The sequence below is a fragment of the Xenopus tropicalis genome, chromosome 1, assembly GCF_000004195.4.
Source record: "Xenopus tropicalis strain Nigerian chromosome 1, UCB_Xtro_10.0, whole genome shotgun sequence".
Classification (NCBI taxonomy): domain Eukaryota; kingdom Metazoa; phylum Chordata; class Amphibia; order Anura; family Pipidae; genus Xenopus; species Xenopus tropicalis.
Genome location: NC_030677.2, coordinates 184284905 through 184301759, shown reverse-complemented (window position 1 = coordinate 184301759; position 16855 = coordinate 184284905). Strand labels below are relative to the sequence as shown.

Here is a 16855-nt window from a genome sequence, read left to right as displayed (position 1 = left end):
TGGCCCCCTTGACCTGATCGAACAACTCGGAAATTAGAGGAAGGGGATATCGGTTTTTTACAGTGACCTTATTTAAACCTCTGTAATCAATACAAGGACGAAGACTACCATCCTTCTTACCCACAAAGAAAAAACCCGCCCCTGCAGGAGAACTAGAGGACCGGATAAAACCCCTTTCGAGGTTTTCCTGGATATATTCCTTCATAGACTGAGATTCAGGTAGAGAAAGAGGATATGTGCGACCCCGAGGAAGAGAGGCACCTGGAATCAGATCAATGGGACAGTCATACTGTCTGTGTGGAGGTAAGGTCTCGGCAGCTTTTTTGGAAAAAACATCAGAAAAAGCCGAATAGGCTGCAGGTAAACCCTCAAGTGAGGTGGTCGCAATAACAGGAGGAATACAAACACCCCTACAATTATCACCCCATTGAGTGACCTCCCCTGTAACCCAGTTAATTAGGGGGTTGTGAGCCTGGAGCCAGGGTAACCCCAAAATGAGAGGAGAAGAGGCACCTTCAATGAGAAAAAGGGTTACCTCCTCACTATGAAAATCATTAACACATAAAGATAAGAAGATGGTTTTCTTATTTACCACCCCAGAACCTAGAGGCCTCTTGTCCACCGCTAAAAGTCTCATGGGAACCTCCAGAGGGACCACCGGGATGCCATGACTGGCTGCGAATGTGGCATCTAAAAAATTACCCTCAGCCCCAGAATCCACAAAAGCGGACAAGTTTATAGAGCCCGAAGGCCAGTTCAGTTTGACTGGTAACAAAACTTTAGAGGCTAATTGGGGAGAGGATACGCCTGCACCCAAATGAAGCTCCCCCTCTTCATTTAGGCTGGGGCATTTCCCGGCCTCTTAGCGCAGTGTTTGAGAATATGACCCTTATCTCCACAATATATACATAGCCCAAGGGACCGTCTGCGACTCTTCTCCTCGGGAGAGAGATGGAATAAGCCCATTTGCATAGGTTCTTCCTGAGAAGGAGACACAGAGGAAGCAGACGAATTAGCATTGGCCCCAAAATCTGGTTTCACATGAGTAACCCCAGAAAAATTAGCATGACCCCTCTCACTCCTTCTCTCCCTCTGCCTCCTATCAATCTGGATGACTAGGGACATGAGATCATCTAGACTGGACGACAAGGGGTAATTCACCAGGCTATCTTTAATGGAGTCAGATAGCCCGACACGGAACTGACTGCACAGGGCCGCATCGTTCCACTCAGTCTCTCCCGCCCACCGGCGGAATTCTGTGCAATATACCTCTACCTCCCGTCTCCCTTGGCGCAGTTTACGAATCGCCGAATCGGCTGATGATGCACGATCTGGGTCATCGTAAAGAACTGCCATCGTATCAAAGAATACATCAAGGGAAAAACGGGCAGGATCAGAGGGAGGCAGTCTAAGAGCCCAAACTTGGGGATCCCCCACTAGGAGGGTCATAACGAATTTTACTTTTTCCACACCAGAAGGGAAAGAATGAGGGAAAAAGCTAAGATACAATTTACATGCTTCTTTGAAGACGAAAAATTTGGACCTGTCCCCAGAGAATTTCTCTGGAAATGCAATTTTGGGCTCTTGGGGCCTGCAAGTATTACCCCCCAAAACGAACGAACCCACAGGAGGGGAAGGACTAGGAATTGGCTGCTGCTGTGAAGCTTGCGGGGTCTCCAGCTGGCGGGTTAAGTTGTGAAAACCCTGCAGGAGATAATTTTGCTTTTGTTTCTGATCCTCCAAGCGCTGTAGCAGGGCAGTAAGAAGCGCTTCGGTAGTAGTAGATGGAGTGGGAGGAGCAGCAGCGGACTCAACGTGATCTTGGTCCTCCATGGCCCGTGATAATGTCACGGTCGGCACCCTAAACCAGAACAGATGCCAAGTTCCCTTGTCTCGGCTCGGCTTCACCAGTATTGTGACCGCCTTTGGCTTCGGGAGGAGCCCTCAGCTACTCAGATGCCACCTGGACTTAACGAGAGAAACAAGGCAGGAGTTCTGGCAAGCAAAGGGGCACGACTGTAGTTAAAGTCAATTAGGCCGAAGATCACGGTACAAAAGGATGAGGCAAGTTCGTAGTCAGGCAGGCTGGGTCGGGGCAGGCAGTAAGAAGGATCGTCAGACAGGCAAGGGTCAAACCGGATAATCAAAACAGCAGGACGAGACGAAATCGGAGTCAAAGTACAAGCCGAGGTCAGAAATGGATTATCAGAATAGTCAGGAGCAAGCCGGGTCAAAAACACAGGAAGGCAACAAGCAGGACACAGGAACGAAATGCACAAGGCTCAGGAAAGCACCAGGATCAAAATCCTATCACGGGCAATGAAAAAGTAAACAGAAGCCCTTTAAATATTCAAACTTCGCGCCATTGCGCGCTGACGTCATAACGTCAACGCGAATGCGCCTATAAACCACTGCGGTGCGCGCGCGGCGCGCACTAGGAAGTAGCCGGCACCAGGGAAGGGCAGCGTGGCGGGCGTCCCCGCCGATGGCGGCGCGGCGGGCGTCCCCGTCGCGCCGGTAAGCCTGCTTTTATTACACACCGTATATTATTCATAATTGCCTACAAAATTAGCTGTTTTCCCATTTATCCAATATGTCTCCTTTAAGGTTGATGGTGCACAAGGTAAGCTCCGCTTCCAATTACCTGAATACCCTCTCCTGGTGCTCATCTTCTCAGCACGTGTCTCCTTGGCACGACTTCTAGGCCCAATTACTAGTCATCCAGTAATGAAAAGTTAATAGCTCATAAAGAACAAGATCTGCCTCTTGAAACTTGTAGTTAAATTCAGTGGCAGAAATGAGGGGGGAAGAAGTGTACCTCCTCATTTGGTGATTTGCAAGTTATGTAAGTCTGTACTATTTGGCCAGACTCTTTCGGGTCAAAATTTGACCAGGACCTTGATTTCCCCTGATGGCAGCCCTGCATTTATATATCCAAATAAATAGTTGGCTAGTGTAGCCAGAGGTGCATCTAGGTTTGCTGTGTGAGGCAGCTGAACCAATGCAGCCCTTAGTGCTTACCTACAGTTTGCATACATGGGCAAGGGAGTTTATATGCTAGTGTAGAGAAAGCAACAGTGCTCCCTGCACAAAAATAGATGCATTTCTGGCAAAAAAAAATGGACATTTTCATCTTTAAGGTAACATGTTTGTGTAGAGACATCATTTATTCCAGAAATATAGTGGATGGAACAATTGCTTGCATGCTTCTTTTGCCTTATTAAAAGGGCAGTGTACCCCCTTGTTCAACAAGAGTTCAGTAAATACGGTTTGTGCTGATCATACTTTTTGCTATTGTTTTATTAATGAAAAATCTGTAGTTTTGTTACTTCTTTAACTAAACAGAGCAAATGGGGAAATTTAATTAGATTACCAGAGCAAAGATAATGCCCTTGCAAGAGAAACACTACTACGTGTGGTCAAAATAATTATCTTCAACAAATCTTCAAAAAATTATTTTTTTGGATATTATTTATAACATATCTATAATATGTCAACATATTCCACAGCACTTTACAGTAAAAGGATTTATGCATCAAACATACATTCACATTACATACAAACACTGATTAAAAAAGGAGTTAAAGAGGGATCTGATGGTGCTGCAAAATAGATACTAGCAAGTAAAATTAAGTCCCAATGCATAAAACCTAATATGCTGATCAGCTACTTTTTTTGAAAATACTAATACTACAACAAACAAACTTTATCACCTATACCAGTTTAAATAAAATTTTTAACTTTAGATATCATATGAAGGGTCAGTAAAACCATAAAGTGAATATATGTTAGATACATAAATTCTAACTCCTCCTCCTTCCTACTGTGTCTCATACCACATGGCACTTATATATATATATATATATACATATATGTATTTATTGTATTTATTTATTATATCACTTGTCCTCCCTGTGTGTAATTTTGTATTCTGTAAGACTGTACAGCGCTGCGTACCCTTGTAGCGCTTTATAAATAAAGTTATACATACATACATACATACAGGTATGGCATCCCTTAACCAAACACCTATTATCCAGAACGCTCTAAATTATAGGAAGACCATCTATCATAGAGTTCATTATATGCAAATAATTCTTACTTTTAAAAATTATTTTCTATTTGTCTTTAATAATATATCACCCACCTTAGGTAGGCATTTTGGTGAAAATGAGCAGATAGCTACCTTAACTTTTGTCAGATACAATATGGTTCATTACCAAAGGGGACAAGGAGAAAAATGAAAAACAGGCACAAAAATCACCCTCTTTTATGCACTTTGTACCTTGACCTAAGTGGTGCACCCTGAAGTGTAATTCTTTGTACTGTTAGAATGAAGAGCAAAGAGTTGCACTTATTTTATGTACAGTGCTGCCTGTGTTTTGCAATCACCTGAAATGCCCCCTAGCTTGTGCAGCATTCAGAAATTGAAAACTGTGGACTTCTGTACTTAATTCCTGGGTTTCTGTGAGTTGGATTTTGAACCTTGCACAAGAATATTTTAGTGTTTTATTTATTAATTTTTTAACATCTCACAAAGTACAACAGAATATATCAGTAAGAAAAGTGAAAAATTAATTAGGAAAGTTGAACATGCATTGAGAAGGCAAAATGGAATGTGGTGATTGCACAGGTGCAGATATAGAGGGGGCTGGGGTTTGATACAGGTACCTACTGGTTCCAGGCCACCAAGGGGAATCTGCTGCATAGAAATTATGCTACTGTATGCACCTAAATCTAATGCACGCTTGCACCTGCTACAGCCAAGGTCCTGTATGGATTCTATAGGGGGCAGGTTTGTGTCCTTTAGCACTTCAGCACTTGTGTCTGTAGCATTGATAAATTTGTGCAGCACCACTTGCTTTGCTGGATTCCCTTCTACAGGCACTGATAAATGCCTATTACAGTCTCATCCCTAGTCAGAGATATATTTCTGTCCAGCACTGCCCCAATCTGGACCTCCTACTCGTCACCCCCTTAGAGAACATCTGAGGGTAATCTTATTTTCTAAAAGCTTTTTATATATATAGGTAACATCGGGCCACCCTCGGGTACCCAGCACACGGGCCTCTGTTGCCTGTGTATAAATATGGACCTGTCCCTTTTCTTCTAGGTGAACACAAATTGAAAATGGATTTATGACATTTTTGTAACCCCTATTTGGCTGCATGGGCGTCCGCAGAAAATTTTCCAAGGGGGGGCAAGTAAGCTAGCATCATCCTGCAACAGATAAATATATATATATATATTTTTTTTTGCAGGATGATACTAGGGGAGGCTAAATATGGCCCATACACAGACTGACCTACGGCTAATGTGACACTTAGTGGATTCACTGCTGACGTAAAAAGTTAACCTCCCAACTACCTCTTGCCGTTCCCACTGACTCCCAGGGATACTGTACAAAAGTGCGGGTGGGGGTGCTTTTTTTTTTTACCCTAAAATGTTTAGTATTAGTAGTAAAAGTATTCATACGCGCACTTCTGTTAGGGGATCTGCAAACATTTGTGTTTGGGATCAGTTAGCTTAAAGGGGTAGTTCGCATTCGAATTCACTTTTATTTTTAATGGTTTTTCAGTTATTTAGCTTTTTGTTCAGCAGCTCTCCATTTGGTATTTCAGCAGCTATCTGGTTGCTAGGGTCTTATTTACCCTAGCAACCAGGTAGTGATTTAAACAAGAGATGGGAATATGAATAGTTAAGGGGCCTACTTGGAAAAATAAGTAATACAAAATTATAATAATAATAAAATTGTAGCCTCGCAGAGCAATATTTTTTGGCCCCCATTTGAAATCTGTATAGAGGCAGAAGAGAAAGGCAAATTATTCAAAAAAATTAATTAGGAAGACAAATTGCAAAGTTGCTAGGAATAGGCCATTTTATAACATACTAAAGGTTAACTTAAAAGTGAACCACCCCTTTAGATGTGTTTATGTTAGTTTTATAGCAAGAAAGGCAGTGGGTACTGACTCCCCATTATATACAGTGAGATGCAGTCCGTATTTACAAACCCAGCACATTATATGCCATGAGCATGGGCGTCCGCAGAAAATTTTCCAAGGGGGGGCAAGTAAGCTAGCATCATCCTGCAACAGATAAATATATATATATATATTTTTTTTTGCAGGATGATACTAGGGGAGGCTAAATATGGCCCATACACAGACTGACCTACGGCTAATGTGACACTTAGTGGATTCACTGCTGACGTAAAAAGTTAACCTCCCAACTACCTCTTGCCGTTCCCACTGACTCCCAGGGATACTGTACAAAAGTGCGGGTGGGGGTGCTTTTTTTTTTTACCCTAAAATGTTTAGTATTAGTAGTAAAAGTATTCATACGCGCACTTCTGTTAGGGGATCTGCAAACATTTGTGTTTGGGATCAGTTAGCTTAAAGGGGTAGTTCGCATTCGAATTCACTTTTATTTTTAATGGTTTTTCAGTTATTTAGCTTTTTGTTCAGCAGCTCTCCATTTGGTATTTCAGCAGCTATCTGGTTGCTAGGGTCTTATTTACCCTAGCAACCAGGTAGTGATTTAAACAAGAGATGGGAATATGAATAGTTAAGGGGCCTACTTGGAAAAATAAGTAATACAAAATTATAATAATAATAAAATTGTAGCCTCGCAGAGCAATATTTTTTGGCCCCCATTTGAAATCTGTATAGAGGCAGAAGAGAAAGGCAAATTATTCAAAAAAATTAATTAGGAAGACCAATTGCAAAGTTGCTAGGAATAGGCCATTTTATAACATACTAAAGGTTAACTTAAAAGTGAACCACCCCTTTAGATGTGTTTATGTTAGTTTTATAGCAAGAAAGGCAGTGGGTACTGACTCCCCATTATATACAGTGAGATGCAGTCCGTATTTACAAACCCAGCACATTATATGCCATGAGGAGCAGTGGGTACTGATGGCAGATATTCAGGCCCTGGCACTATAACACTGGCACGGATACACAACATTGGCCCCACTGTAACTTACTATAAATGAACAAAACAATGACAAAAAAAAAAATAGTAAGTGCAAAAAACAACAACACATTTATAAACTCACAATGAGCTTTTTCAGAGGGAAAGAGTTAACTTACCCTCCATGTGTTAGGGTAGGGGATAGATTATAAATTAAACAATTTAATGTCAGCTAGTGATTCTTTAGAACTGTATAGTACCTGTGGGATGAAAACTGCAGCAAAAGTTGAGAGTTGGTTCTCAGGTAAAGTTACAGCTGCAGATTCATCTTTTCAGTCTTTATTTCTGTTTCCAGTTTGCAAAATCTCCCGATCCCTGTGTGCATCTGTGCTCTGATTGGTCAATTTTACTGTCTGTCAAGGAAGCTGTGCTCTGATTGGTGAATCCACAAGAAGAAAGATCCAATCGGAGCACAGCAAAAACGGGCTTGAGGGGAAAGTGCAGAAACGGAGTAAGGTTTTTGTTTTTTTTGCTACTTTTCCAGGGGGGGGCAAGTGCCCCCTCTTGCCCCCTTCTGTGGACGCCCATGTTTGGCTGTAAAACAGTCAAAGCACGGCTAGTATAGGTTTAGAGCATGGGGTACATGCAATTCAATCCTTCAGGATGGGCCTTCGCAAAATGGAAGTAACCAGCAGAACCAGGGGTGTACTGTAACTAAAACTCACTGTAGCTGTGTGCAGTGCAATTACCAATAATGGATGCCAGAAGGTTCTTGCAGTTGAACAATAGAACTGATTCATTGTCAAAGACAATCAATGTGCAGGGTTATTGCAATATACTCACATATGATACACATATGATATTACTCCCTGAGGACAGCAAAGAGAGGATGCACACCGGTTTATCCCACCTCCTTTAGAGTCTGGGCAGGGTAAATGCACCTGGTCAGCTTGGCCTCCCTTTGGAAGCAGTCAGGATAGACACCTCAGTCCTCAGGTTCAATACCTCTAACTTTAAGAGTCCTACAGTCAACTGTGGATCAGGGTTTAGATACTGCCTGTCTCCTAAGTCTTAACCGTAGCCATATGCTGAGGCAACAGTGCCTGTATGGAAGGGTACTTCCAGCTACTTTCCTTGGTGGAGCCAAAACTGCTCTTGCTTCCTTCCCTCTCCATCTCACTTTCCTAGAAAGTGCTCGACAAGAGTAACTATCGAACTGATCCTCGTTCACGGGGTCCCTGTCCCGACTTCACTAGAGTAGGTGATGAGGGTAAATTATAGCTTTACTGGGGCCCTGTTGATCCCAGGCTCAGTGCACCTTCCACCTGAGACACAGAGGCAGCCAAAGAGGAAGACCCACCCCTTCGCTAAACTCTATATTAGAGTGCAAAGGGAGTGGTCAACCAAATAACCAATAAGTCATAAGTGCAAAAGATGAACTAAATACATGGGTCTTTGCCCAGTAACAGCATAAACTAAGGAAGTTGTAGGGTTTTAAGCCATAGGGGCATGCTAAGCTTATGGGTCCCTACATTTTTAAGTGACTTTTTAAAAGTAATTTACATTGAAGTATTAGTATTATAGTTTTATTAGTTTTAAAGAGGCAGTACATCTCAAGACATACATAATATTCTAAGAAACACATATTGAATTTTTTTGTATTCTTGTCTTAACACACTCAGTTCTGGAACGTAACCCCTTCTTCCCCGCTACTGTCCAAGGCAACTCTGGAACACGCTACAGCCATTGATTCATACCCCCCAACTGTCCCGCTTTTTGCGGGACAGTCCCGGTTTTTACAGCGCGTCCCGCTGTCCCGGATTGTTCAATGAATGTCCCGCATTACGGATGCACCTGGTGCAATTGGGGGGCTCTGTGTATGGGGGCATTGTATGGGGGGACACTGTGTAAGGAGGGCTACTGTGTATGGGGGGGCACTGTGTATGGGGGGCACTGTCTATGGGGGTGCTGTCTATGGGCACTATTTTAAAAATGGGGTGTGGCAATTGGGGCGTGGTCACAAAGTGGGCGTGGTCAAAAAATTGGAAACATTGAAGCTTCATTGGCACTTTGTTATTTGCTAGTGACACAGACTCTTCTTCACTGGCGTTCCATTTTCTTTAATCATGCAAAAAAAAAAAACAGTTCTTCCCCCTTAAAACATTTGCTCATTAGAAATCGATGTAGAAGCAGCCCTGCGCAAGTGACGCAGACGCAGAGTTCCGCGCCCAAAATGAAGATGGAGCGTTGCCTAACAACGTAACAGGTGCTTGAGGAGGCGGAGTCTGACACGTCAATGTAAACATTCGAAGCCCATGCCTTCCTGGAGGAGCCTGTTTGGCATGGGCGTGGTTCCGACCATAGGTGACAGCCTACTATCCCCGCCTTCATTTGGGGCGGTAACCTCTCAGAAGGAAGATGGTGGGTTTGTGAGCTCGGCGGTTGGTCTCCTCTGTGCCGTGCAGTCGGTGTCTATACATCCGGGTCCCTTACACGTCGCTTTTCCCCACATCGTTGGGTGTGTGCCAGGTAGAGCCGTGCGAGTGAAAGCTCCTTCTCCTATCCCGCCGGTGCCTTGCCGTGTCCCCGCTCATGTCGGATAATCAGAGCTGGAATTCCTCGGGCTCAGAGGAAGACCTGGAGACTGAGTCCGGGCCGCCGGTTGAGAGGTGCGGTGTCCTGTCTAAGGTAAGCCAGTTTGTAGCAGCCTTATCCGATTCAGTTCTTCTGGATGGTGTCAGGCAGCGCTCACTGCTCTACTTCTGGGGCTGCTGGGAGTTGCAGGTCTCTCAACACTTGTAGAAGCGAATCAGAGAAACCTTTTCCTCAACACAAGTCATCGCTGTGTTTGTCATTAGTACGCTGGGCTAGGGAGTCAGGCTCACAGGTTGCCAGTCCCTTGTTAGCGTTTCTAGTGACAACATTTTGGGATCCCTTTCTCTAGTCAGCACCTACTAACCTTGTCCAAATCACTCTGGAGAGTGAGAAGTAGTAGTTCAAACTTTTGTTTTTGGCCTTTTATTTGATCATGACCCATTATATGTGTGTATAATGTATATGCTACTTGCAGACTTTACATTACATAAACATTTATTTATAAAGCGCCAACATATTCCGCAACGCTGTACAATAAGTGGGTTTCATACATTGGACATACAGAGTAACATATAAAGCAATCAATAACCGATACAAGAGGTGAAGAGAGCCCTGCCCAAAAGAGCTTACAATCTACGACTTCCAGCTGTTTCCAGAGGACAACTCCCAGCATCTTGTGACAGCTACAGTGGGAGTAAGGAGCAGAGCTGCTGCTGCAGACTGAACAGATACATGTATTTATTTCTGTCTTGCTGCTTTAACTGATCGACTTTTGGCCTTCCAGAGAACAAGCATCTGCATACATGTACTGTGATATAAAAGCTGCAGCTATATAGAAATGCTTGTTTAACCCTTACTGGTTAGATTATTTTGGGGCAAACAAACTCATCTTGTACTGACCTGTATTTCAACCCCTTGGTTAATGGTGTTTCCATTTTACATAAACCTGTGTAAATTTGCTTGAGGCCATTAGTATAGGAAGTAACCCAATGCTACCTAGCCATTAGTGCAATCATGGGTGAATCTATTATTGTGTGTGTGTAATATGTGTGTGTGTCACCAGTTAGATATGTGCTGCTTTGTGGGATGCAGGGTAGGGCTGATAGGTCATTTTCCCAGTGCTTTACATTTCCCTTGGGAGACAAAGGTTGATAAAAGCTCAAAGTGCAGGTTAGGTTGTGTTATGCTGTACTTTTGTTGCACACCAGCAAATGTAAAACACAAACATGAAAATTTTACCTGGGGGTACCAAATAAGGGCTATTTACGAACCCCTATGTGTACTAGCTCTACAGTGCAATACACCACACCTGGCTTGTATGCACCCAAAACTTGCCTTCAGGTCAAAAATCCAAATAAAAAAAGCAGCTTTGAAGCCACTGGGAGCAACATCCAAGGGGTTGGTGAGTAACATATTTCTCCCAAACCACTGGTTGGGGATCACTGATGTAGAGAGTGATATTCTGAGATTTCATTTTTTATTATTTAGTTTTTTTTTTTTAGCAGCTCTCCAGTGTGAAATTCCTGCAATTCCAATTTACCCTAGAAACCAGGTTGTGGTTTGAATGAAAGACTGGAATATGATTGTAAAGAGAATAGAAACATAAGTAATACAAACTGACAATAAAAATGTTGTGTCACAGAGAAATAGTTCTGCTGGGGTCAGAGGCCCTCTCTAACAAATGAACAAAAGTTGCTAAAATGTGATCAATCTATAAAATACTGAAAGTTAACTTCAATGTGAACTACCACTTCAAGGCAATTCTTTGCTTTCTTTCCAAGAATGTAAATCCTGCAGTAGATAAATGCCTTGCTTGTCACCACTCAGACTGTGATCAATAGCAGAGCATTAGAAATGCAGGCTTTCTGTTACTAAGGTTCTGTTTCTGAACCTGCTGCTAGCCCTGGAGTGTAAATAAACAATACAGAAGCGCTCCTACACAGAGATAGGAGATGTTAGTGACCACTTTTTTTCGAATGCATATGCAAAGTGCGGGCGTAATGTTTCAGGGCATCGCGTGCCATCTGTTTTGGATTGCATGCTGTAGATAGGTGGTTAATACTTAGTATAATTGCTCCCTGTGTTGCAGGGTGTCTGTGAGCAGCAGTTATGTATGGGGTCCAGGAAAGAGAACGAGGGCTGTCTCGTATATCTGTCCATATGCTGTTTTCCATGATATACAATTAAAACCTATAGCAAGTACGAGTATTTTGAAATAAAGCTTTTTTATTATATCTGCTTGGTGCAGACCCCCATTGCACAGAGCTGTTGGGTGAACCTCACTGGTTTCTCCGTTAGATGCTGCTTAGGGTGTGGAAGACTCGCTGGGTGATTAAAAATGCCCATGTCTCAGGGGAGATGTTTAGTTCAGAGTTATTGCACAATGATACTAAGGCTATAAAAATGTATTCCCTGTTTACAGGGGAATAAAGTGACTTTAAATCTTATATACGTAGTATATAATGTCAATATTGTCCATTAACACACAACCACTTTAGTACACATTGGGTTTGTAGTGTGCCAGTAGTTCTATAACAGCTTGACGGCCACAGGTTTACATACTTTTACCATAGCCCCAAGATTTAAGGCTTGTGTTTAAAATGTGTATTTTCTTAAAGGAGAAGGAAAGGTACAATCATTGGGATGTTCAGCACCCCCAGTGATTGTAATCACTTACCTGATAACCCAGAATGGTTGTTAGCAGAAAACTGCACTAGCCCGGGGTACCTGTGAGTGATCCTCTTCTTTCTTCTGTCTATGGGCCGGTTGTGTATGCGCAGTATAATGAAAAGCTGAACATTAACAAAAAAGTCAGCCTTTTCACTCTACCACACATGCGTCTGCCCTGGGATAGCGAAAAAAAAAGATGAAAGGAAGAGGGTCGCTTGTTCACAGGTACCCCTGGCTGGTACAGGTTTCTGGTAACAGGGAGCTCAGGCTTTTAATTAAACTTCCAATGTAATAGTGACTGGTGCTTTATACTGGTTTCATTGAGGTTGTTTGTGTATTTAAACTGCCAAGGCTTATTTTGAAACATTGTACCCACTACTGCGGGTATCCCCCAACCTATTTGTACCAGTGAGCCACATATAAATATAAAAAAAAAAAGTTGGAGAGCAGCACAAGTTCCTGGGGTTGCCAAATTTGGGCTGTAATTGGCTGGTGGACTGGTAGCCTACATAGCCTACAAGAGGTTCTTTGCAATACACCTGGTTTTTATGTAACTAAAACTTGCCTTCAAGGCGGGAATTTAAAAAAGGGCACCTAATCTGAGGCCACTGGGAGCAACTTCCATGAGGTTGGGGATGTTGCTCCTGAGCCATTGATACGGGGAGTTTCTAACCATAAAGAGAGTTTAGGGGGCAAATTATATCTTATAATCATGAATCACGTGATACAAGTGACATTAATGAACACTAGTTATAAAAAGCATTAATATCCATTAAAATAGTGCTTGGGGATGCAGTGACTTATAATTGTCACTTTGGAGTTCCATGAGCTGCATAAATACATTCAGCCTGTTGCCTTGTACCTATCTATGGTCCTGGAACTCCTCTGTGGCTGCTTATGTCTTGCCGGGGGTGCTTCTACCATAAGATCAGTTGAGAAAAAAGCCACTTGTGGTGACTTTAAGAGATGAATTTCCGTTTTTAAAACAGAAATTAGTCTTTGCTAGTTCTTTTGTGGCACAAGTAGCAGATCCAAATATTGCTGCTCGGGGAACAAATATTATCCTGCCACCTACATTTGTGGATGTATCTACAGCAGGGATCCCCAACCTTTTATACCTGTGAGCCACATTTAAATGGAGAAAGAGTTGGGGAGCAACACAAGCATGAACAATGTTCATGGGGGTGCCAGTAAGAGCTATAATTGGCTACTTAATAGCCCCTGTGTTGACTGGCGGCCTAAAGAAGGCTCTGTTTGGCATTATACTTGGTTTTTATGCAACCAAAACTTGCCTCCAAGCCAGAAATTCAAAAATAGGCACCTACTGAGGCCACGGGGAGCATCATCCAAGGGGTTGGGGAGCAACATGTGGATCACTGATCTACAAGGTTAAGAAACCTAGATGATACCTGGTTACCACCTTGTCTCTTAGTATAAATCCCAGCTCTGTCGTAGTCTTATTCCCGCCCCACCCATTTCCTTCTTAAACTCACTTAGTCACCTACAAACTAACTAATACAGATGGGCTGCAGCTTCAGTGCCCTTTCTCTACCTGTTTGGCATGTTCTGAACTAAGAACACAATGTTTTATAAAGATATGATTTATAGTATTGCCCATTTTAAAATGACTGTACTGTAAAACATGTATTTCAAACAGTTTGTTAGGGGCCATTGTTGCTTGGTATGGAGAAGTTTTCGGCCCCACCTTATGCAATTGTCTAGTGTCCTAATAACTATTCAAGGAACTTGGCATGATGAAATACATTGGGGAAAGACTTGCAACACATCCATACACACTTCCTTTATCCACTGTACATACCGGTTTCTCCCCCTTCCCTTTACCTAGACAAATAGTGACTCCTTTGAGTAGTTCTGACTTTGTTCTGTGCAGGGTGTATTAGACACATTCAGGAGCCATGCTGAATGGATATTATAGGCTTATTGTGCTAGGAAATGCACAGACCCTTCCCTTTCACAGTTGGAAATAATCAGCTGTCCTCTGTTCTCTCTGGAATGTGTCAAGCCCACTAGGGTGTGTCTGTGATACTGTAATGCAAGATCATTTAGTATACAAAAAAAGCTGCTTTATTTTATATATGGTGGGAATCTTTTTGCTCTGTACATGGTCCATCGCTAACTGTCCTATAGAAAATATATATAGTTCCTTGCAAAAGAATTCTGCCACTTGAACTTTCTTCTCAGTTTACTGCATAACCAGGGCTGTGGAGTCGACACATAAACCCTTCAAATCCGACTCCACATCTCCAGGTACCTAAAATTGCTTCCAGCTCCACAAACCTGACTCCACAGCCCTGCCAGGGGCTTGTTTACATTACATTAACATATTATTGTAAAGGCCCTCTGATTTTTATCCCCTGTCTGTGCAATTATTGGAAGACCCCTGTTATGAATTAATGCCGAAACAATAAATTATAATAGAACAGCTCTTTATTTCAGCCATCACAATTGCAAGGACATTCGGCAGTTGCACTGGAGAATGAATGGTGCTGGACCCTGCAAAAAATAATAGTTGTCACAATTCACTGCACATTTGTTCTCTGGATAGGAACTATTCTATTATGCAAACTGTATATAAAATTAACTTGTTATAAAGTGCTTCCATGGGACTATATAGAATCAAAAGCAGCTTATAATTGCCAGGCTTTTCATATCCTTTAATATTTTGTAGATCAATTTTTGTAGGAAATAACTGTCCCTTTTTAAAAGAAAATCCCCTAAACTATAGTGAATGTTTAATGATTATTTCTCACAAGTAGGTTACTATTTTTCTTATAGATTTTCCGGCACCATTTTTTATTTGCCAACTGTTTGGACAGCAGTTTCTCCTTATGGCATCGCTGATTGCTGATTCTTACTCTCACTTCTTATTTCTACGAAAAGCATAGCTGTTCATTTTATTTCTGTCGAATGCATTGGATTTAGATGTCGCCCTTTCTGAAACTTGTGGGAATGTGGATTTGTGTGTATTTATATATTGCAGTCCCTATAAAAAGCCCTATTTTTGGCAGTCTGCAGGAATGCAGTCCTTACTAAACCCTACCATATTGTATATCTTTTTTTTTTTTTTTTAATCTTTGAGTCTTATAGAAAGTTATGTTAAACTGTTCTGCCAAGACACACTTCCCTGGGGGCTTATACAAAAACAACTGTACTGCACATGATAAAATAAATAACACTGCTTTCCGCCCTAGCTAACTTGGCTCTCAGAAGTCTTCTCTCCTCAATCCTTGCTGAAATTGTATTTACTAGACACTATTTTAGTTGCACCCATTTGTATATTAAAATGTGCTTTGTATGGGGGCTATAAATCCAAAAATACAATTTTGCCTAATAGAAAAAATAGCATTTTATGTCTCCCCAATAGTGACTGCTCCACACTGTGCAAGAGTTCCTTTCCCCCATAGGATGAAAGTGCTGAGCAACATTTTCTGGACTGTTGGAAGGAGAGTGAGCTTTGGGAATCATGGGCCATATAGCCACGTGCCTTTCAGCCATAAGGCTTTCCTTGTTATATGGCAACCACAAGGTTGTACGCTCCCTGAGGCCAGTCAATAAGGCATTATAGGAAAGTACAGACATTCTGTTGTGTTTGGTTCTGCAACACAAGGCAATGAGATGATCAGTGCAGCAGTTATGAAACAAATACAATAATATGTGTTAAAACATGGTTTTATCGTCTCTCACACCCTTAAGCCACAAGCAATGTGATTCCCTTAAACTAAATGATCAGATCTGAGTTACAGAATCTCGTTGTCTTTTAGTCATATTTTTGCCCAAAACCAAACACCACACAGACTGTTGCCCAAAGTGGTATAGCTTAACTAAACATTTTTGCAGTCAGTATTTGCCAGGCATTCAGTCATGCCGCCCAAGTTGGAGTACTTTTTTTTCCTGAGGTTCCTGTATATCCTATACCATGTGTTTGCATCTAATTAATCCTGAGGGGGAAAAATAGAATTTTTGCAGATTTTATGCCCCACTAGAAATCCAGTGGCTCCACAACTTGTTAACAGTGTAGTTTACCCCTGGACATTAATGTGTTCAAAGTTTGACATGCAAAAATTAAAGGTGTGGGTCACCTTTTAAGATACATTTTAGTATCCTAGTAACTTTGCATTTGGTCTTCATTAATTATTTTTTATCATTTTTGAATTATTTGCCATCTTTGTCTAAAACTTTCCTGCTTTCACATAGGGGTCACTGACCCCGCTTGCCCAAAATTTTTTTGCTTTTTGAGGCTACTATTTTATTTTTATTGTTACTTTTTATTCCTTATCTTTCTAATAAGTCCTTCCCTTATTCATATTCCAGTCTTTCATTTACCCCACTGCCTGGTTTCTAATGTAAACAAGACCCTAGCAACCAGATAGCTGCTGAAATTCCAAACTGGAGACCTGCTAAACATAAAGTGAATAACTGAAATACTACAAAAAAAAAAAAGACCAATTGCAAATTGTCTCAGAATATCGATGACTGCATTATACTAAAAGTTAATTTTAAGTTGAACTACCCTTTTAGGGCTTTGGCACACGGGGAGATTAGTTGCCTCGCGAGGCAACTTCGGCGATTTGCCGAAATCGCCTGCGCAACGTGTGCCATCCCACCGGCGACTTACATTTTCGCCGGTGGGATGGTAGTTCGGGGAGATTAGTCGCCC

At 41.9% G+C, this 16855-nt stretch overlaps 1 protein-coding gene across 2 annotated transcripts in view; it reads left to right on the top strand.

Annotated features, from left to right (window-relative positions):
* The first annotated feature begins 9160 nt into the window (after positions 1-9160).
* cert1 (ceramide transporter 1) overlaps positions 9161-16855 on the top strand; it is a 66316-nt gene continuing 58621 nt past the window's right edge. The window contains exon 1 of one of the 2 annotated variants that reach the window (XM_012957986.2): positions 9161-9600. In XM_012957986.2, coding sequence (XP_012813440.1) covers positions 9505-9600 — 96 coding nt within the window. In that variant the 5' untranslated portion in view covers positions 9161-9504. The remainder of the gene's footprint in view (positions 9601-16855) is intronic. The other variant, NM_203513.1, reaches the window with a different exon arrangement.